Raw genomic sequence first — 23,897 nt, 5'->3', positions numbered from 1 at the left:
TGCGTGCCTGCCTTCGGTCAAGATAGCAATCTGTTTATCAGATTGTGGTGGGCTGAACCATGTTTAAGAGTTACTAAATGGGTTTTATACTTAGCGATAAATCTGCAGTGCACCTTAAAGGTGTGATGTCAGTGCGCCCCAGGGTGGCTGTGGCTACAATGTAGCTTGCCATCACCAGTGTGTGAATGTGTGCGTGAATGGGTGGATGACTGGATATGTAAAGCGCTTTGGGGTCCTTAGGGACTAGTAAAGCGCTATATAAATACAGGCCATTTACCATTTAGTATCATTTATATCCTTTTAACATGTCTAATCTTATTTATTGTACTATTTAGTCTCCATTTTGTACAAACGCTGCATTTTGTTTTTCTAATCTCAGCAACACCTTTGTAAGTGTGACCATCATCAATGATGTGACCTTTTATTTTGTAGAGGTTTTATCACAGATGTGTCTGAAAAGGTTCTTTGAAGAACTGTTGCTCTCAAAGAGTCTGCAAGAAAACTCATCTTCATGTGGTACTTCAAGGCGTACATATGCAACATGCATTCATATGAGAACATGAGTTCTTTGAAATATCGACACTCCTAAAAGCATAAGCAGGAAGGTTTTCTGTTGAGGTGAGCTGAAGCCTTGGAGTGATGGTTTCACTGAAATTGTCCAAGGACTGCATGTACAAGTGGGGGGGGGAAACATTTTCTAGGAGGAACTCTGGGAAAAAGAAAAGAATGAGGAGAGAAATCTCACATATTTTGGTACTATCTTCATATTCTGAATTTGTGGGGCATTTTGGCAATATAATTTGTAATTTTACATCAGATTTACTTGTTTCTCTTGGATATAAAACCACAGTTGCCCCCAGTTCTCTTCCTACTATGTAGTGAGGTAATAAGAAAGACATTGTTTCATGGATTGATATTCCTGACTGAGATAGGTACTGCATCAAGTATAAGAAGCATAACACAAGCTGATTCTGACCTATAGTATCTTTGTACCTCTCTCACAAAGCTGCTAGTTATATTAGCAAGAACATGACACAAAAAACTCTCCAGGAAGTCAAACAAGTGGCTCAGTACAGCAATTCAATCGAACTACAGAGTAACCAGTAATAATTCAATACAGAATACAGAGAGCTAACGAAACCACAAACAAGCAGATACAGAAACACACCAAGGCTGCAAGTGACCACCAGCCTGTGATGCTCAAAGACAATAAGTATCAACTAGTAAGTGATTACAGATAGAACAGGCACAGAGGCAAGCCTGCTCACATTAAACCATAGCTGCCACGACTTGACAGATTAGTTGCACTTTTAAAACTAGGTGCACAGTTTGCTGCACCTTGATCAGACTGAGCCATGTTCCAGTCAGTCATGGTACTGTGCTGGATGAAGAATGAGGACTGGAGCACAGAACGGGACCGCTGGTCCGATCTATGAGGATGACAAGCTACATGGCAGATGAGCATGGCATAAAACAGAGTCAAATTAGGATAACAAGGAAAAAGGGGGGTATGTGGTTGCTATGAGCTGATACAGTAACATATAAACCACAATAGAAACCAGGACCACAGCCATGTTTTTGTATTCCAACAAAACCCTACGGGCACCCACACAGGGACTCTCTCAAAGGGTCATAAATGTTCTTCTTGTAATGGCCTGCCTTTCTAGCAGCTTCTCATGGCTAGTTAGCTATGTGCTCACCCACCCACTCCTGTGCTGCCTTTTTAAAATATCTCAGGAGGGAAGCTTGTAGCAGATTTTGAGAATGTAGTTAAACAGACAGTATGGCAGTGTGAAGGTAGAGTAACGGGCCATCACATCACAAGGGAAGCCAGGAATAAAATATTCACTCTGTGCATTGGAAATTCATTGTTCCAGCTGGTAGAATCAACCATTATAAAACAACATTATGTGATTTAATCTTGTAAGAGACAAACTGTAGCCACAGAGATGAAGGGGAGAGATGGGTGGGGGAAGTTAGACACAAAACATACTGATTTCATTCATTGTGACTTCCATTTAGGGCTCATAATCTGTGATATTAACCACTTTCATTTGCACAAAAATCTAATGAAAAAATCTAATTATGATGGTGCAATAACAACACTGTAAACAGGATCCATCCATCCATCCATTTTCTTAACTACTGATTAAGTTCAGGGTCGTGGCAGCTCCGGAAACCTGTTTGAGTTTTCATATGACTTCAGCATACACCCTGAACAGAATGGATATAAATATAGGAATTAAAGAAGTGCCAACAGATTTACATTAGAGTAGCACATTTAAAGCTTTTTATCCCAAAAATGTGCTGTTTAAAGATAAAAAGCTTGTTAGAGATTGGAGTCTTATTGTAAAACTGCTACACATATGACCCAGTGTATTAGTTGATGCTTGTTTCCAGTCGACCACAACACCAAAAACATTACACTTTCAGACAGAAGTACAAATTGCTAATGAGCTGATTTAAAAAATAATAATAAAAAGTAGAAGGAATAGCATAAAAATTATCGATCCGTGATCGTCTAGTCAATGAGCAGGCAGTTCTGACTACAGTATTACAGTGATGGGGGTAAATAATAACTGGATAATAACAAAAGCACAAAATTCCAGCCTGAATGTAGATAAGAATGTAGCTTAATATAGCTAAGATACATAATATATGCTATGGTGGGACATGCATATAAACCTATATTAAGTACCCCATTACAGGATGCATTCAGCGAGACTGCATGTAGTATATTTAAACTGGGATGAACCTGTGGATCGTGAAATGCATAGTGTTACACCAAGTGACCTGAAAGACGTGAAATAAGTTCTGAGCATTATCAGGTGGAGGCATGCACCTGGCTGGAAAGGCGTAGATTTATGCACAGTTTATAAAGTTGTCTGTTCCTCTGTGGAGCTGACTTTTTATCAGTGACCTTCCAGATATAGGATATTGTTTGGGGTTGCAGTAAGTTGAACATTAGCAAACTAGGGAAATTATTTACTTCAAGGAGTAGCTCAAGTGATGTGCAGAAATGAATTCTTAGGCAGTGGATCAACATAGGAAATACAGCAGAATAATGAAGGTGTCTCCAGGTAAAGAGGGTGTTTTGTCCTGGATTAAATAAAAGTTAAAGTGGAACAGGTTTGAATTTATGTATTTCATGTAATGTTGTAGTTGCCTTTTAAGTAATCTGGAGGCTAATGTTCTGATACTGTAGCAAACACTTCAGAGAAGAGATAACCTAGGTTAAAATGCTTCCACCTTTACATTTTTCACTTTCATAAACTACATATGGCTGCTGTCAAACTTAGTCCACTTTTTTCTTTTGCTTTTTTCCTAAAATGTCAGCATCTCAGCACTGAGGAAAACTACTTGTCTTTAAGATTGACACCCATGATATTTCAAAGCTAGACATCAAATTTTGGAAAGTGTTTTTTTTTTTTTTTTTGCAATTACAGTCATTAGTCATAAAATAAAGAGCTCTCAGACATTTTAAGAAAATATTGAAAATATTTTTATGATTAACATAATGCTGTAAAAAGGAACAGTTGCAAAAGGAAGCAATTAGTATGTTTTGCTGTAGCAAAAATTAGCAGCTTCTCTTCAGCGTGACAGATGATGACTAGATTCCATCATGTCCGTTCTGCTGATCCATTGCGACATCTCGCTCAGTAGCTGTCTGGTTCTCCTCCGCGTGGTCCTGAATGTCAATCCACTGAGCTCCCCCACACTCAGACAGTAGCTACCAGTAATGCCGCACTAATTAGCCCTCCCAGTGGCATCCGTGCCAAACAGAATTATTAAAGAAGAGGGAGGAGGAGCTGCATCTCCTCTGCAGAGGAGCAAAACATCCAGTTTTAGTTTAGCATTCACTTCGTCACCCTGTGGCTGGGTGAGCCAAGGCTGTCATCAATATTAACACCTAGATACATCCGTCGCTGTAATACATTTTTTTTTCTCCTTTACCCCAACCTAATGAAAATTTCATGTGAATCACATAATTATAATTCCTTATTCAAATGAGCGCTGTCTAAGTAGTGGAGATGATTTGTGGCTCAGTGACTAAAAGCTGTTGTGTGGATGCTGATGCTGTTTTACAGTTTAGTCAGTGCAAGTCTGCGTGCATGTGAGTGTATAGTATATACTGTGTATGTGGTTGTGTGTGTTGGGAGGTGGTATGGTATAGCCTTCTAGGCCTGGTAACTAAGCTGCTTAGTTTATAAATAGATTAATTTTCTACATCGCTAATTTTTTAATTTAATAATCACTCCCTCCTCCACTCTGCAGCTCTTGGCCTTCCTCACCTCCTGTCTTTTGGCATTCCCTTGTCTTTGATGGCTTCTTTTCTGATTTGTTTATATATTTATTAATTCATTTACTACCCCCTCCCAATCCAATTTTAGCTGACATTTCTTGTCGAGATGCGAAGGATGACCTTTGAAAACAGAACACTTCCTGGCGGAGATGTGAAGGAGGTCTCACTCTGTGCTCAGAAGGCACTCCTCCTCTCCTCCTTTCTACTTAATGTATGCAAGCATAGAACAACTAAAACATATTTGTCACTTAATTGAAAGGCTCATGAGTATTAATAGTTAAAACATGAGTTGCTTTCCACTGATTATTTAGTTGTCACATTGTAGTTCCATATATAAAAATAAATTAATAAATTGCATCTCCGCTCACACTTTGTCATTATGAATTACATTTTAATCAAAGAAGAGTAATGGTGACAAATAATTTAATTTCTTTGCTGCGAGTCTGTTAAATATACACCTACATGGAGATATTTATCTTAGCTTAAAATAAAGACTGCAAACAGGGAAACATTTAGTCTGGCTCACCCACAAAACAGAAAGAAAAAGCACCCTACCAGCGCCACTAAAGCCTTCCAATCTTCTCACATTCTTACACTTGTTTATCTAAGCTAACAGTCAAGCATATACAGTGGGGCAAAAAAGTATTTAGTCAGCCACCGATTGTGCAAGTTCCCCCACCTAAAATGATGACAGAGGTCAGTAATTTGCACCAGAGGTACACTTCAACTGTGAGAGACAGAATGTGAAAAAAAAATCCATGAATTCACATGGTAGGATTTGTAAAGAATTTATTCGTAAATCAGGGTGGAAAATAAGTATTTGGTCAATAACAAAAATACAACTCAATACTTTGTAACATAACCTTTGTTGGCAATAACAGAGGTCAAACGTTTACTATAGGTCTTTACCAGGTTTGCACACACAGTAGCTGGTATTTTGGCCCATTCCTCCATGCAGATCTTCTCGAGAGCAGTGATGTTTTGGGGCTGTCGCCGAGCAACACGGACTTTCAACTCCCGCCACAGATTTTCTATGGGGTCGAGGTCTGGAGACTGGCTAGGCCACTCCAGGACTTTCAAATGCTTCTTACGGAGCCACTCCTTTGTTGCCCGGGCGGTGTGTTTTGGATCATTGTCATGTTGGAAGACCCAGCCTCGTTTCATCTTCAAAGTTCTCACTGATGGAAGGAGGTTTTGGCTCAAAATCTCACGATACATGGCCCCATTCATTCTGTCCTTAACACGGATCAGTCGTCCTGTCCCCTTGGCAGAAAAACAGCCCCATAGCATGATGTTTCCACCCCCATGCTTCACAGTAGGTATGGTGTTCTTGGGATGCAACTCAGTATTCTTCTTCCTCCAAACACGACGAGTTGAGTTTATACCAAAAAGTTCTACTTTGGTTTCATCTGACCACATGACATTCTCCCAATCCTCTGCTGTATCATCCATGTGCTCTCTGGCAAACTTCAGACGGGCCTGGACATGCACTGGCTTCAGCAGCGGAACACGTCTGGCACTGCGGGATTTGATTCCCTGCCGTTGTAGTGTGTTACTGATGGTGACCTTTGTTACTTTGGTCCCAGCTCTCTGCAGGTCATTCACCAGGTCCCCCCGTGTGGTTCTGGGATCTTTGCTCACCGTTCTCATGATCATTTTGACCCCACGGGATGAGATCTTGCGTGGAGCCCCAGATCGTGGGAGATTATCAGTGGTCTTGTATGTCTTCCATTTTCTGATGATTGCTCCCACAGTTGATTTTTTTCACACCAAGCTGCTTGCCTATTGTAGATTCACTCTTCCCAGTCTGGTGCAGGTCTACAATACTTTTCCTGGTGTCCTTCGAAAGCTCTTTGGTCTTGGCCATGGCGGAGTTTGGAGTCTGACTGTTTAAGGCTGTGGACAGGTGTCTTTTATACAGATGATGAGTTCAAACAGGTGCCATTCATACAGGTAACGAGTGGGAGACAGAAAAGCGTCTTACAGAAGACGTTACAGGTCTGTGAGAGCCAGAGATTTTCCATGTTTGAGGTGACCAAATACTTATTTTCCACCCTGATTTACGAATAAATTCTTTACAAATCCTACCATGTGAATTCATGGATTTTTTTTTCACATTCTGTCTCTCACAGTTGAAGTGTACCTCTGGTGCAAATTACTGACCTCTGTCATCATTTTAAGTGGGGGAACTTGCACAATCGGTGGCTGACTAAATACTTTTTTGCCCCACTGTAGACTTACCACACAGTTCTGTCAATATCTCAAAAAAACCTCGTCAAAAATAACTTTACTTTCATAGCTTAATAGCTTCAGTCTTGTTTCTGTATATCTAAATGAACTATCCATGTGGTGGTTAGTGGTGGTGAACACCATGGAGCTGAATCAGAGAAGCTGCTCAGCTGCCTGACCAGTAAATGGTGCCACAGAAGGTGGTCAAGATTATCCAAAAAAAAAAAAAAAGACAAAACTTTGGTGCCTTCAAAAGTGTCGAGTTGGCAGCCAATCACAGAGTCAGTCTACTCTCCCTGTGGAACACAGCAAAGTACATTATGTTCCCCACAACTGAGTGATAGAAAATCTCCACCACTAAAGAAATGGAGCCTGCTCATCCTGTTCTTATACACAGCCTCTGTGTTGGTCTTCCAGTTTAACTTGTTGTCAATATCCTGTCCCAGAATGGACACGTGTAGCCATTCTTTTCCACCTGAAGTTAGTAATGGAAGTAAAAAAATAAGGTTTAAAGACATCCATATATTATGACTTAAACTGCTGTTTATAATAGAGTATAATAGAGTTATGAGCAAAAACATACCTGAGGTTTTAAATTGTAGAAGTCATAAATGGCCCAACATTGTCATTGTAGTTAGTAAAATAATTTATTCACTGGGTTGATATTACTAAACAAAGAAAATGCAGCTTTTCATAGCATATTACTGTAACAAAATTCTGCAAATGGAGCAATTTTATATATTTTTAGAAAAATATTTTTCAAAAATTTAATGCATGAAATTGGATCTTTGCTAGTGCTGTCTGCCCTCTAGGGCTAAGGGTGGGTATTTCATGACATGTTGCATTACAATGATTAATTTTTCCATTTAGGGTAGCATATAAAATAAGCAACAAAATCTTATACTGTGCTTTGGTGTAGGTCTATTTTGAGTCTGAAATCTTTGCTTGTTTGGAGCTCTCAGGTCTAATGTATTTAGATTATAAGGCCTTTGGTCTGATGTATGGCTGATGTAGTTTGTCAATTGACATGTACCTTTTTGGAGATCTGTGGTCTAAACATGTGTCTATTTCGGGATGTGTGATTTGATGCTGGTGTTGAGCAGCCCTGCTCTGCATCAACTAATGAGCTGCTGTTTGCTCGCCCACCTTTTGCCTCTCTCTCCCTGTCTGTCTCTCTCCCCCTCTCTCTCTTTCTCATTCTCCCATAATGTATTCTTTCAGTGCATAATACAACCCCTTTGGGAACACAGGTTTCCTTTTGGAGATGAAATTTCATGCAGCATCTTTACATATTCTGCCACACATCTCCTCTATTTAGAGCATTCACATCAGCGTACATTTCAAGTGTGTTTAACCAATACGTGTGAGTGTGTTTATGCAGATGTAAAAATTTCTTAAATCTGCAAGTGTGTGTGTTTGCATGTGTGATTGCATGTGTGATATCACAGGAAATAAGTCAGACCTGCAACATCCTTAGCTCCCTGTTGCTATAGCGACACGTCTGGATACAGGAGCATCTAATGTCTTCCATACAAATTAACATATTAGACTGTGTGTGAGTGTGTATGTGTGTGTGTGAGAGAGAGAGAGAAAATATTAAAACTGCATACTCTATTGTGTGTATTTGGCACTTTTTATTTATTATTTTATTTGTTTTATTATGTTATTTAAATTATATATCACACTGTTTATACAATTTCCATGTTTTTTAGACACATTCTAATAATGGTCTTATGCTCTGTAATACAATCCTGATGTTACTGATATATGTAGAAAACTGTTCATTTTAAAATTTTTACTAATTAGGTATCCATATTTTGATAATCAACCTGTTATCTATTTGCTGAATTATATTTTGAGTTGCTCCTTTAAGGTTTAATATATGTATCATAAATTACATCATGTCATTTCCTGTGACTGAATAAATCATTTCTTCCTCCTCTTATAGATGCTCTTACTTTTATATCAGTTCAAAGCAGCAATAATGTGCAGAATATATGAGTCACTGAGCAAGTGTTGCTCTGAAACTACAGCAAAGAAAACGATGATCAGATAAAATGATTCTCTCATGATGTAATAGAGCACTTTGATGCTTCATATACAGCTAATAGGATTCAATGTTGTACACTGCTTTATGATAAACGGCTATTTTAAAACCCTTACAGAGAGGTTATATGATTTAATAAATGTATTCATAGATGCCTGATGTTCATATTTAAACTAATTCAAGGTTCTGGTCAAATCACTTGTAAGTCTCTGGTTGTTTGCTATTGAATTTAATGGCTTCCTAAGCCGGAGGGTTTCCTTAAGTCAATTGAATTATTTGACTTGAAAGCGGTCAACTTACTTTTATTGAGTTGGCTGAGCCCTGAAGCTCCACTCAGCCAGGGCTGGTCCCTTTTCTTTGTCAATAGTACTTTGCCTTATTTTCATCCATTAATACAGGCATGTGGATTCTCATTGCAATTAGGCTGTTTAATTTTGTCTTACTAAAATGTGGCTTTGTTATTTAAAGAAAATACTCCGACCTCTTTGGTTCTTTGGACACTTGCAGATCCATTTTTAAATGAATAAATGTGTTTTCCCCATTAATACACTCAGCAACCTGTAATGACAAAGTGAAAATGTGTTTTGTTTGGGTTTTTGTTTTTGTTTTTTGTACATTTATACTTACTGAAAACTTCTCATATTCAGTATTTGGCACTTCAGTTTGTAATAAGGTGAACTGGAAATCAGACCTCAAAGCGCTGTATCTGGTGAACGCCTTATCATCTAGCTAATACAATTCTAATGGTAAAGTATGGCAGTTGCTGTTTTAGTTGGGGGTTGCTGTTGGGGTGCCTCTCAGAACCAGGAACAGGGAGTTGGTCAGAACTGTAGAAGATGAATACCCCTTCAGACTGAAATTGATTGACACTGTCCACCCCCAAAATAACACACACACATCATTTGCTCTAGCTGTTTTTATACTCTATAGTTATGTGTCAAAGCAACTTTTAGAAATGGGTTCTCCCATAAACTTGACAAAATTGTGTAAGTTGAATTTTGTGGGCGATCGTGGCTCGTGGCTCAAGAGTTGGGAGTTCGCCTTGTAATTGGAAGGTTGCCGGTTCGAGCCCCGGCTTGGACAGTCTCGGTCGTTGTGTCCTTGGGCAAGACACTTCACCCGTTGCCTACTGGTGGTGGTCAGAGGGCCCGGTGGCGCCAGTGTCCGGCAGCCTCGCCTCTGTTAGTGCACCCCAGGGTGGCTGTGGCTACAATGTAGCTTGCCGTGAATGTGTGGGTGAATGACTGGATGTGTAAAGCGCTTTGAGGTCTTTAGGGACTAGTAAAAGTGCTATACAAATACAGGCCATTTGCCATTTTGTAACTTGTTTTGACATTGCAAAACATTTTATTTACCGTAATTGTCGGGCTATAAGCCGCTACTTTTTGCACAAGCTTTGAACCCTGCGGCTTTTAGTCAGGTGCGGCTTTTCTATGGATTGTCCATGATTTTTGTCATATCGTAAGACGATTTGTTTTGTGTGTTCCGCTGTTGTACGGCACTACGTTGCCTGGCGGAAGGATCGGGGTTCAAGAGTGGTATGTTAGTCACATGTCCGTCCGCCAGGCAACGTAGTGCCGTACGAAGTAGCGCGAAAAACAAACTTCAAAGTAGCGGTACGCGTTCAGCGGGAGTCGTGGATGATGAGATTGCAAACATCTATAAAGGCATAAACTTGTGCTTATAGTTCATTGCTTCTAGATTGATGGGGAAATGCCAGTTTTATCTGTTTAAAAATAAATCTAGAACATTGCAAAAAAAAAAAAAAACCCAAAGAGACTAAAAGTTTCCCTTTAGCTTAAAAGGGGGAGAAAAATGTCCAAATGACCCCACAAAGCTTTGCCATTGGGTTTCTGGAACTAAAAGACCTCGGAAATGGAACAGAAGAAATTGTACAAAAGCAGAACAAACATGACATCAAGGAAGGGACCTAAAATAATTCACATAAAATAACTCGATTTAACATTCCTTTTGTTTTTCTTTCTTCCACAGAAACTTGTCAAAGAATCCTCTCACCACTCTGTCATGGCAGCTCTTCCAGCACCTCCAACTCCAAGAGCTGTAAGTCTCGTCTGATCTGTCTCGCTGCCTTTTGTTTGTATTTTATTACAGCACTTTATCACTGCTCCCTACGTACTATCAGCCTCAATACAAATTGTCTTCACCGCATACCATTATAATTCCTGTCTTTGTTGTACAAAACCTCTAATTTGTCGGAGCGCATGCAGAAGACTGGCCCTATAGGCACTATAGTGGCACTGTGATCTTATAAGTCATTTGTTGACTTAATTAACGTGCACAAAGGAAATTTAATGGCCTGGTAGGAGAAGGGAATCTCACCCCGTTTCCTTGTTTGTTATGAATATTTTAGTGATCATTGTGTTTATGAAATGAGTTTGCTCTTTCACCACCAGGGAGAACATTGCGATGTGGACCCGCTTGTAATTTACACATCATTACGCCTGTCAGCGCTGTCCATCATATGAACCTTAGCTGCTCCCCGAACGCTTGCGCTCCTCATATGCGCCTCCTGGCATATAAAACTGTGGTATAGCAGGATGTGATACAAGGCTATTTCAAGCAGGCCTCCTTATTGTGCTATTTTCAGAGGTAGAAGCAGAGCAGGCCCACAGAGAGCACGACACAATGCTGATCTCTGGTCGTACACTGCAAACAGCAGAGCAGAGGGATAACCCTACAAACATGTTGTAGGCTTGCATTTTGGACATTTAGCTTCAAACGTAACCCTCACACTTGCAGGACTCACCAATATTACGGAGAGATGTTTTTTGTTCTGTGTAGGAAGCAGCTCACACCATACCCTATAACAGAGCTACACAAGTGTCGTCTCACTGTGGGCCCGCATTGGAGGCAGATGGGTCTCTGAATCCCTCTTTGTGCCTGTTATTGGGTTGTGAATTTTATTCCTGACTGAAAATGGCAATTCTTCACATTTGTTGTCTTACCAGCTGTTCAGTTCTCAATCTAGTTTGGCATTTGGCTCATCTTATTATTCATACAGGGTCTAACTTATATATAAAATATCTTTTCCAAAGTTTTTTCACAATTTTCCTCTTCCAGATCACAGCGTAAAATATAGCTTTACAAATGATTATTAAAGGCCTTGAAAGCCTGGGATCCCACATGAGCAGTATTTTTTGTCTTTTTCACGAGAGATTTCTCTATTTGTGTTTTTCTCTCTATGTCAACTCATCATTTTTTAACCTTGGCTTTATTTATTCATGAATGCATTATGTTCTAAAGAAATCCTTAAAAAGCAAAGTTAAGTCAAAATCTCTGGGGCTTTAAGTAAGCATATTCAATAACTGGAATAGCCCTTTTTTAAGAAGTTGCATACTATTGTAAATCTGTAGCATTGTTCTGCCAGAAAAGGTTGGCTGAGATTAAGTTATTTGGCGCCGTCTGGTTGAGGTGTTTCTGGCATGTCCAATTAGGGTCACAATCAAGAGATTACATCTCTTGGCTGGCTTGGGAACGCTGTGGTGTGGCCAGTGAGTGGGGAAACGGTCCGGGCATCTCTTATTAGACGCTGCCCCTCCGACCCAGACCCAGATATGCATGCATGCACGGCTGCATGGATGGATGCATGAATTATGAGAGATTTTCACTGAAAAATCTTTTCTCCAGTCGCACAGGCTGCAAAAAAATTTAACAACACATAGCTTAACTAGACCAATACTGAATATATAGAAACATGCATAAGATTCATCTGCAAAGAAACTAATAGCCAAAACTGCAGAATAAATCTTATTTCTCTTTTTGCCATCAATAACAAACAGCAGCACAGCAACAGCACATAATGCATTTTTTGTATTAATATATTATACATTGTAGCTTTAATTTCACACACAAGATCCAGAACTTTTTCCCTAAGTAAACACTGAAGGCTGCAGTGTAATTCAACAATTAAATGACCTGAAATCACAATGTAAATCACACAAAGCAGAGTAAAATAGTAAGCTCAGTTTCTTCCTGAACCAAATCACTGTTACAGCTCACAGGGCACGATTTGCTCTGATGTGCAATCCTATTTCTTCTTAAGCAACCATTCTAGATGCATACAAATGGTGCCTTTGTTTTCCTACATGAAAAGCAGGGCCAGGGTGATGCCCGTGTTTCTACTGAATGCTGATGAGGAGTGAGGGCTTATGTCTATTCCATTTTGTGTGTTTAGTTAAGAGGTGTCAGTCGAAGTGGCGTGGCGGCACAGACGTGGGTCGAGGCGTTATGCAAAAAGGAAACCATGTGGAATCAGGCCTTGCTAATAGGAAATGAGTCACTCTATCATGAGCTGGCGACGTGTCCCTGACATCATTACTCTCTTTACCGTGTCTGTATGGTCACCTGAAACCAAATTGGCTTGGAAAGTGCCAATCATTCAATCATGCCAAATGAATCCTGCTCACCGGACAGCTATTGCCTTTAATTATTAGAATATTTCAAAATGCAGTATCAATGATAAATGCCCACCCGTGTTGCTCAACCACACTGATATTATGTAAATAGAGGAAGATCAAACCGGCTGAAATAATTTCCGTTTTATGTGACGAAAGGAGAGCGTGGCCCTTTGCCACGACGGTGTCGCTAAACCGTGTTATCTCAGTCACTCTAGGCACTGTTATTGTAATTATATTTCATTCTTTTTTTAACAATGAAAGTGAACCAATTTCAAAGCTGCAACACAGTGGTGACAGTGACCTGCAATGAATAGGAAATGTGCAAATGGTTTAATTTAAGCCTGGAAGTCCTTTACAAGCTTTAAAATAACAGCGTCTCTGTTGGTTAATTCATTGTATGTATCATTACTGCTACTTAAAGCATTGCTCTAATTGCTTTCACAAGTTGTTGTGAATGAGAATAAAGGGGGAAAATGATGCGTACCACATGGCACGTGCAAATAACAGTTTTTTTAAAAAAGAATTTAATTAATACAGATCAAACGCTGACCAGGAAGATGATACAAAAAAAACGATAAAAGTACTCACTGACAACACCATTAAGCAACACACAGTTTCATCAAAGGAGCACTGATTGGTCAAGTTTGGAATTAAACGCTGCATTTCCTGCTTCTGAGTGCTGCTTTACACATAATTAAACTGGTGTAAAGCATGTTTCCGTCAGTAGAAAGTGGTGCGCAACAGCTGCTTTAACATGGAGGCATGACTCCTGTTAACCTCAAACACCCTCTACATTTTCAGTAGCTTGCTGTGGTTCAGATACGTTGAACCTGCACCTCATTCACCAAATATTACAGTGGATCCATTACAACGAGACAACATTGAAGAGGGTGAAGGAGTTGTTATCATTCAATGTGTTTACTCTTATCAAACACTTCTTATCAAGCCCACTAACGTGTAACTCTAAAACAGTTACTTTGTTTTGCAGGTTGGTTGCACAGATATTTCACACTCCTTGCAATATCTTAATATCAGTAACAATGGCAATACTATCAGGGAAATCTCAATAATCTCAAGTCTTTTGTGACTCCTGTGAAAGGCTTCAACATCACATTGAAGCCATACAATGGATGTCTGCTGTGTGCTGCCTCTGGATGAGACACAGATAATCGGCTCTGCCTTTTTGTCTGTGTGCCCTTTAGCCAAAGGACTGGAGCTACTGCGATGTGGTGCAAACCCAGCCAATCATAAGCCATACAACGGCTGCAAATATTCTTCTTCTTTAGCAACTGACGCGATCTGCCTGAGGCAACGCGCCTCTCGAATCCCTTTATTCTGTTAGCGGCTCTTTAATCCCAACTCTCAGGGAAGCAGCGGCCGACGCAAAGTCAAACATTCAAACCTCTCGCTGCAAAATGGAATTTTCTTTGAGTATGTGTGAAGTATGAATGGATCAAACTGGTAATCTTGTGATATGGCTGCCAGGTGATTAGAAAGAATTAAATGCCGAATTTCCAAGAGCAGCATGACAGGTAAATTGCTAAAGTTTAACCTTCGTTTTATTAGGACCTAGTTGCACTCAGGACAGACTTACTTAAATGCATGACATTTACATGGACTTTTCAGAAACATCAAAGACTGACTCACATGAGGGTAAAGGAGTATTAAAATGTTAAATGTGGTGGAAAAGACTTGACTGGGGGCAGCAGTGGCCTAGACTTTCAAGAGGTCACCACATGCTCTGAAACTCAGACTGCTGGGTACAATCTGTGCAGAGGGAAGAAAACGTGTCAAGTTGTCAACACAGATCTTTGTGAAAGCAGCCACGAGTAAAAATTAAAAATACAAGGCCTTTCCCTTTTAAAACAATACCTCTGAACTACTGGTGGGGCATAGAGACACTTAACACTTGGCTGAAAAAGCTCTGTCACACCAGATGATGTCTTTACTGTTGTAGGGTCATCTTTTAGTTTGGCTTAATCTCTTAGTTTGACACAGGACAGCTGGAGGAAATTTACTGTATCGCCTGTAGCACGCTTTGTATGCTTACATACATCAAAACCAGTTTAGGTTCTGTGGATCTATTGTGCTTTTTCCGTATTTTCCATCATATTCTGTTACAATGGCCAAAGTTTAAAAAATGAGAAGAGCATATGTACAAGTTATGCCTGTGAGCCAAATCTCCTTTTTCATACTATAATAACTTGGTTTCTGAGATTTATTTTTTCTACACTTGGCTCTGTGTGATGTTATTGAGAGGGGATATCAGGTACACCAATCTGGCTTTGAGCAGCAAGCCCTACACTAGTCAACCTCCTGTTAGGGAGAAGCAGCCAATCTCAAGATAGTTGGCTTAACCAACTATCTTGCCGATTTGCAACAGTTAAAAACTAACAACCTGATTACCCCACATACATATTTTATGAGTTTTTTTTTACTCAGAAGTAACACTGCAGGACTTGGTTGTGCATTAGCAACAAAAAGTTTCATTTGAGCCTGAGAGGGTTAAAGGCAGGTTGGCCTTAAAGGGAAGGAAACTAAAATGATTAACGTTGTTTCAGATGGTGCAGTTCCTCAATTCAACCAATCAATTCCCAGTATGTTAATAAAATGATGAATAAAAGTGAAAAATATGAATTATTTTGAGCTGTGAAATATGCAAATCTCCTCTAGTAAAGTCCAAGAATAAAAAATATGGATCTGAATGAGCATAACTGGCCCGCTTAAACATTTAAACAGTCATACCAAGCTCACGAGTGTGCGTTTACACCTGTGTAATAATTACCCTGCCCCACATACAGTGAAGAAAACTGTCAGATACATGAATACCTAAAAACTGAAAGCCCAACCGCTTTTACATGGCATAGAATTTATACAATTAAAATGTGAGTAATTGTAATGGTATACAGGAAACAATCCCATGGCAGCATGACAGAAGCTCTCACTTGACGCGATTGCTCTGACTTTAGGTATGACTGTGTGATAGATTCATATAAAATGCACTTTGCATTTGTGGTAGTATAAATAGTTGTTTCAATGTATACTGATTATCTGTATGTTTACTTTCCACCATATCTGTGATGATGCACTTAAGGTATTTAGAGAAGTTTGATTAAAGCCAGTAAGTTAAAATTGAATTAAAAGCTAAATACATAATATTAAAGGTTCCCATCAGATGTTTGGTAATAGATGAACATGTTCTGCTTTGAATCATATTTTGTGTCTAAGTTAAAATTGTTTAGATGGATTCACCCTCAGTGAAACATCTGTGTATCAGTACACAAATATGAAAATATACATGGTGCAATTTTTAATATTAGAGTTGGGAAAGTTCTGAGGATATCTGAATAAGGCATGATGTCACAAATCGTGTTTTCAGGGTCACACCTCAAGCTCAGGTTTTAAGAGAATCATGTAAAGATTTTCAGTTGAGGAATCTGAAAACAGCTAGTATCAAAGTCTGCTCATTCACCAGTCTGTGTGTCTAAAAAATTCACAAGAAGCAGAAAAGACCAAAACCTGTTTCTGAATTTCAGGAGAATGTAACAAACAGCAAAATAGTAGAGCCCAAACCAAACCCCTTAAAACTGGTGCTGCTAAATTGAGGTGCTGTATTTTTAGAGTCATCAGCCTATTTTCAATGAAATTTGAAAAATCAGATATTCCTTGAAATGATAAAGCATCGTGATTCAAGGGGTATAAACTATTCCAGGATACCAGTAACTCTGCAACAATAGTTCCTTAATTATAATCAAATGTGCACAAAAATAAAACAATCATTTCCTGCCTTTTCACCATAGGGGCACGCACTTGTTAAATCACAGTTTTCACTTTAAACTGAGTCAAACAAACAAAATGCTTCTAAGCTTTTAGTCGTTTTTAGTAACATTGAGGTTCAATGTTAAGGGTTTAATTTATTTCTGATGTTTTCCCTTTCAGTTTCCATTCTCTTCCCAAACAGTGTTTTTGTGCCCTGTAAACAACACTTTTACAAAATGGCCTGCCATGTGTTAATTTGAAAATGCTGGCTTGGTTGTGTTTTTCCAAATAGTGAGTGTCTAGGAGGGATTGGGTGGTATTAAAGTAAAAATAAGCTAATAATTTGCTTATTTTATCAGTTGTTCACTGGCATAATAAGCAACAGATTTGTTGTTAATGATTTATATTTAGATTTGTCATTCAATTTTTTTCTCTGAGCATTAAGTGTCAATATTTTGTTATTAATTTGCATTCTCTGATGTCAAAATTGTTACACATTGGTAAAGCTACGAAATTCTAATTTATTCCATCAGACTTTCTCACTTTGTGCCAGATGTTGGGTGTAAGTTTTGTGGGTTGCTAAAATGAGAGAAAGAAAATATCAATTTTCCTGTTGATGTCAGAACATGCTTAATCTGACCGAGGGGGAGGAGCTAAAACTCCATGTCGAGTGACAGAGCTACACCAAAGCTCAGTATAAACTAAATGAGGAGCGTCTGAACTGTGACTCATGTAAGGCTACTCTAATAGAACCCAAGAATGAAAATGTGCTGTGTGAAATGAGCAGAGTAATTTCCCTGTTTATTATGATGACTTAAAGCAGATAGTGTAATTATATGATACAGTAAAGTTGTAAGCAATATAGTTGCCTATTTACTCATTTGGTTGATACTTTGAAGTACTTCATTTGTTACACCAGTGAACCACTGAAGATCTTTATTACTAAAAACAGCTGGAAATAATATAAAAATGAAAATATACATTTGCTGTGGGTTGACAAAGCAGTCTCTGTCTGGTTGCTCTTTAAGCACAGTAGGCGAAGCAAGTGCAAAGAAGGCATGGATTCTGGCAGTCAAAACAACATTATTTTAAGAGGGTGTACTGGAATAGTAAGCATAGAAGTGTTCAGGCTACAGGTAGTAAAATAAGAGCTATCCATTAAAGCAAATTACAGTAATGACAGTACTATATAGATGCCAGCCTATAAAGGGGTATTGCATACATCTTTCACCACAAATACTACAATCATAAAAGCGTTTCATGAAAACAGCAGCTGAAGAATAAAAAGAATCCCAACAGAAACTGAAACTGGGAAAAACACCTTAAGCTCTTGCTCACTTGGTCCATTTTTCCTACGTGTAGCCTTCCCTGACATGTCTCTGGTGTCCCCACTCCTCTCCACGATTGCTGTGCAGGAGCTGTTGTCGATAAGCCAAAATCAGGTTTGTCTCTTGAGACAAATTATCCCTTAGTGGCTTGAAAAAGAAAATAAAAGAGTAAGGCAACGAGAGAAAAGCTGCAGGGACACTTGACTGACCAGAACAGTGCAACTTTAAAGAAAAGCAATGACGAGACAAAACAGTGATTTATTTATTTGCAGCATGCCACTTTATCCATGACATAAGCAAAAGATGCAGCGTGAGAGTGATGGAAGCGGTCCAGCAGCAAACAGGAGTGTGAAGAAACGATGATGCACACTTAGCAGAGTGTGCTAAAAGCAAGTGTTCAGGGGAAAATGCTTGTTGTAAATCTGACTTTGTTTGAGTCGACTGTTCATTTTTTCGTTTTTTGACATTTATTCTCCCTGAATACTTTATACTACCCTGTGTCAAGACTTTATCCACTTTCTGCTACACAACAAGACATTTTTGCTGAGGTCAACAAACAGTGCGCTGCTGATTTGAGACCAGTTCATACAACATCTATTTACTGAACCCAATACTTTTGAATAGACGTCTGTTTGTCAGTCAACTTCTTCAAGACTATCCAATCCAATCTGATGGCATGACAGCTCGATTATCTCTTTTCCATGCTGTAATAATAACAATAATAATGACAATACTCACCACACAGTTTGATTGACAAGTGATCTATGTGAAGTGATGTGCAGAAAAACAACAGCAAAGAATGCTCTGCATGAAAATTGGAGACAAAAAATCAGAATAATGTTACCGAAAATCAATAAATAAAGGCCATTTATTATATAATAAAAGCAAAAAGCCTGCCAAACTTTTGCTTCTAGTACAGTACATGATACCATGATAACCAGGAGATTTAAAACTTAAAGCAAGTTTAATGTGTGTTTAATGCATGAAAGCTTAATTCATTCTAGCAGACTGTAGCTTAAGCTACATGTTGCATCCTTGTTGTTAATCCATGCAAAAGAGCATCTGTGTTGAAATCCAGTCTCATTCCACTGCTATTCTTGGCACAGCATCGTAAACATGTCAAGCACTCTTGTTTTCCTCCCTGCACTCTTTACGCATAGTTTTGCTCTACGTGAATGTCTCTGAAGTGTGAAAAATGGCAATGTATAAGAATTATCTGAGAACTGCTAAGAGCTGCTTCTCAAGTAAATTATACATACAGTTGCTTTGGTTGATTTGCTGGATACTGAGCCAAAAAAAACCCCCCAAAAAAACCAACAATACTGCATAATAACATTCACACAGCTTATGAAAAATGCTTTTCTGAGGTAACCTAGCATACTTACAGCTACTTCTATGGAAATAAAAGTGACACTCCATCTCATATTAGATACTTCATTTAGTATACTCTAGATTCAGTATACTATGCTGTAAATTATAATGTAATTTTTCTGATATCTGGCAAAAATCACTTGAAATGACTCAAAAACTGCGTAGCTACATTTCACTAGATTCCTTAAATGAATCAACACCACCATCTTGCACACGCACCAAACAATACCAAAATGCAGTACATGAACAATACAAGGCCTTGTTAACAAAACAAACAAACAAGAAAACAAGCTTTGAGTGGCATCAACATGTTATCTTCCTCCTACTGACCAAATACTTTTTGTCGCTTGTTTTCTACTATGTAGCCAAGATACTAACCACTGAGGAGTACAGTGTTCTGTACTCGAGTGTTTGGAGGTGATGGTTACACTGCACTGTATGCAGCAGTACTCACGGTGACTTGAGATATAACAGAGCTAGGTATGTTAGTCCTACATGTTTGCGTCCTTCCAAAGACAAAAAAAGTTTTATGGTCATTGTTTGGCATGTCTTGTAACAGTTTACCTTTTTATGGTAAAAAGGCATCCAAATGGCAATAACTGTTACCGTAAATACCCTCATACTATCCTCCACTCAGCCATTTTATTTTGTTATCAGTAAAGTGGTTTAGCTAGAAGTCAGCTAAATATTTCATTTCTTCTTGGAGACATTAACATCTGTAGCTGAAGTAAGCAAAAGCCAGTTAAACCGGTAACCCGAGCATTTATAGACTAACATCTTTGTACTGAATTGCCACAAAGCCAGGAACAACAACACCTAGTCAACCCCGGCAGCTCAGCACTGTGGTAAAAATAAGCCAAATAAGGCGATTTATTAAACACATAGGATTTAAAAACTTAAAATAATTCCTCCAGTAAAAGGAGAGGAAGCAGTGCATTCAAGCTGAGATCAAAGCATGCGAACAACAATGAAGTATATGGCTTATCATTGCTTGTGATCCACGGCTCCTCAGCTAAAGCACCTGTGTGTACATTTCCCAGAAAAACAGCCTCCGGTGGTGATCATTACCTCCTCTCTGGAGTAGCAGGGTGGATCGTTAGCCAGCTTGAAGGAAACGCCATGCTGTTAGCTCTCTATATCTGGGGTCACACTGCTGTTTGCTTTTGTTCTTTTCTAAGTCTAATCTGCTCTCCTTCAGACATGTATCAGCTTCCAGCTGTCAGTTTGCTTTCTTTTTTTTTCCTGTTGTCTTATTGCTTGTTTAGATGGGAGCACTCTAAACTCAAATGGTTCTTTGTTACTGTAGTGCACAGGCTGGGCACACATTTGAAATGCCGGGTTTCTGCTTTCCCATTTAGGTTTGACATCCCTCATTTTTCAGCTGTATCTGTACAGGCGCCGATCAGCTTTACCCAGAGGAATAGTGGGTAATGTATTGAGGTGGTGGTTCTTGTTAATAATGACCATAATTACAGTACAAGAGGGAAAGCCTCAGCCGCCCTACTCTGGTGAGCTTTGATCCCTTGTGGTTCAGCTTGCTCAGCGTTAAATGAAAACCTTTAACCTTGAAATTCTCTTCAGCACCATGATGTGGGGAGGTACCTGTCTTTCCCTAAATGTGTCCTGAAAAGAAATCCGAGCTATGGTTTGTATTACAGTTCGAATTGTGATTCTGAGGCGGTTATTGTCCTTAGAGTTTAGAATTGCCTTTATAAGCTGTTGAATTTTTCTAAAGTAATTTTGTTGGAAGAAAAGCACCATTAAATAAAACATCTTACAGTAAACGAAGATAAACATCTAAGTGAATACAATCAATTAAATTTTATTTATAATCTTCTTGGCATCTTAGTTTGAGTACTTTGTCTTATCGCTTCAGTAAGAAAGATAGATTTTCTGCTCGAGATGTTACCTGAGAGCAAACCTGCAGTGGTAAAATGTATGAGTATCCTATAAGTTCCTTTTTATTGCAGTTTTTCATGTTGGAAGGGAACCAGATCAAGGCTCTTTCATAAGCATCGCAGTTTTCCAGAATGAATATATATTTGGTACTATTTTTTTAATTTTTTTTAGCTGAATATATAAGTGATAAAAATCCTGCAACTTAATCTTCCCTTCAAACGTTCCACATAGAAATTGAATCAAGAAAAGACAAAAAAGGTACACCTGCAATGGTAAATGTAACCAGCAGCCATCCGTGGTAGTAGCAGGTAAATCGTAACATGTTATTAAACACCTCAACAGTGGTATTTTATAAAATACACTAAAATATTGATTTGAAATATCAGTTAATAATCAAATTAATAACTGTAATGAAAGTGACATTATTAGTTAGTAAATTTTAAGTATTTGACTTTTCTCAACAACAAAGCTTGGCAGCATTGTACAGTATTAACCTGTGGCCTTTCTCACTCTTACTTTATCACACATTGGGGAAAAATAGCCCGTCTAGCATTTTTTTTTTTTTATAGGTGAAAGTATAATGATAAAAATGTCAAATATAATTATATATGTTTACTGCTAATACGTGTTAATATTTTGAATAGGTTTTCTGCTGCTGTAATTAAAGGGAAATTGAGTTTACAGTTGGCTGGTGCGGTGGAAGGACCAGTGGGCTCAGTGAGTTAGCTGTCACATAGTGACATATAGTGATACAGTATAAGATCCAGTGGGCAGGTGATAATAACTGAGATCCACCTGTGGGAATCTATTCTCATTACTTTATACTGAGTGGTAGACATAGTCCATACATTATTCATGCTTTCTGCAATATCTTATTGACCTTTGTCAAGGGCATTTGGACAGGCATTCATCTTGACTAAATTGACCAATCACAGCTTCCAAATTGGACATATGCAAAATGCAGAGGTGGCATACTGTGTTGAATAATGTGGCCCTTTGGTGCACCCGTCTGTGAGACTGAAACGTATGCACAGTGGAACCTCGTGATACCTGTCTGACGCTAATGCAGCCTGAGACTGATAGCCGGAACACTGCTCTGACCTTTGACCTCCTCACATTTGAATCCTTCAGTACAGCCATTCGTTGTTTTTCCTCTTGTCTGCTGACTCAAATTAATTTGACTTTTACAAAACATTAGAAAAGGTACATCTGTGGTGGATATTGTTTGATCAGTCGCTATCAATTGATCTGTGATTGATGTTAATTTGCTCGCTGATTAGATTGAGATTGTGGTAAAAATGCTCCTCTCGTTTTCCTTGCATGCAGTTGTATTGCCTCAAGCCTTGTTGCTCATGCAGAGCTTGGCAGTAATGCATTTTACCTCCGGTGACAGGAACTGAAGGTTTACCATTGATTTTTAAAATGATTACTTTCTGGGATATGTATAACCCTTTCCTGCCCTACATAGATTTTTTTTTTTTACTATAACCCACAAGCACAAATAATGACTGCTAAAATTATAGTAATTCAAGTTCTCTTATGATTTTGTAGTATTTGTTTTTGGCTGCTAGTGTTTCATATCGCATGTGCAAACTTCTATCTTTATTGAATGATTTTAAAATATGTGCAACATTTGGGCTTCCTGTGCTTGCACTGCCTGACTAAAACACCTTAAACACCTCTGGTTTGTTCACACTTCTAAAAATATTTAACTTCACTCCTGAGCAGCAGGCTACCATTTTAGCACGAAGCCACTGCAGATAATTCAGTTGTACTGCTGTGATAATTACATTTGTCTGTCTGTGAGTGTCATAGTTGTAAAGTTGTGTAAGGATACATCTGTGTTTCTGTGAACTACACTTGGTGTATTTTAATATATTGGGAAGATGCATGCTATATATTCTTTGTTTCTGGTACTGCTGCTATTTTCAGTGGAAATCACATGTGAAAAAACATTAGCAACATTAGCTGCTATTTGTGTAATAATACATTTTTTGCTTTCATGTTGTTGTTAAGGCTCTTTATGTTGTTGTAATATTGCTGTAACTGCTCACCGTGTGTTTTATTCCGTCTGTTACTGATATTAATTATGCTTATTTTTAAGGCGTCTGGATGGTGTGGTGTTCGACTGCGGCTGTGACATCCGTTGGATCCAGTTGTGGCATCAAAGAGGAGAAGCAAAGCTTAACACACAGCAGTTGTACTGCAGGAATGGAGCCTCCAAGATACGACTGGAGAACATGTACATCCACAACTGTGGTAAGTGTAAGAGGAGGAGGGAAAGGTGAGATCTGTGATTAGAAAGGAGAAAAAAAATAAAAAAGAAAGAAGAAGCAGCAGAGGAGGGGGTGGTAAGAAGAGGAGTAAGGCAGAAAAAAGAAGATTGGCTGACGACAAAGCAACACGAAAGCAGGGGAAGGAAGGGAGGGGTTAAAGGTGAATTAGAGGAATGAGAAGAGAAGCAAGGAGAGTAGTTGAGACAGGAAAGGGAGGAGGTGTGACAGAGTTCAGAGGGTGAATCTGATGTGAGGAGCAGTGTGTTG

The 23,897-nt window shown here is 38.8% G+C and overlaps 1 protein-coding gene across 2 annotated transcripts in view; it reads left to right on the top strand.

Moving 5' to 3' along the window:
* ntrk3b (neurotrophic tyrosine kinase, receptor, type 3b) overlaps positions 1 to 23,897 on the top strand; it is a 235,569-nt gene that overhangs the window by 92,584 nt on the left and 119,088 nt on the right. For both annotated transcript variants that reach the window (XM_080885052.1, XM_080885051.1), the window contains exons 4-5: positions 10,572 to 10,640; positions 23,459 to 23,613. In XM_080885052.1, coding sequence (XP_080741178.1) covers positions 10,572 to 10,640; positions 23,459 to 23,613 — 224 coding nt within the window. The remainder of the gene's footprint in view (positions 1 to 10,571; positions 10,641 to 23,458; positions 23,614 to 23,897) is intronic.

The sequence above is a fragment of the Rhamphochromis sp. 'chilingali' genome (assembly GCF_963969265.1).
Source record: "Rhamphochromis sp. 'chilingali' genome assembly, chromosome: 6".
Lineage (NCBI taxonomy): Eukaryota > Metazoa > Chordata > Actinopteri > Cichliformes > Cichlidae > Rhamphochromis > Rhamphochromis sp. 'chilingali'.
Note: the sequence above shows the minus strand (reverse complement) of the source record. Positions and strands in the feature narration are given on the sequence as shown.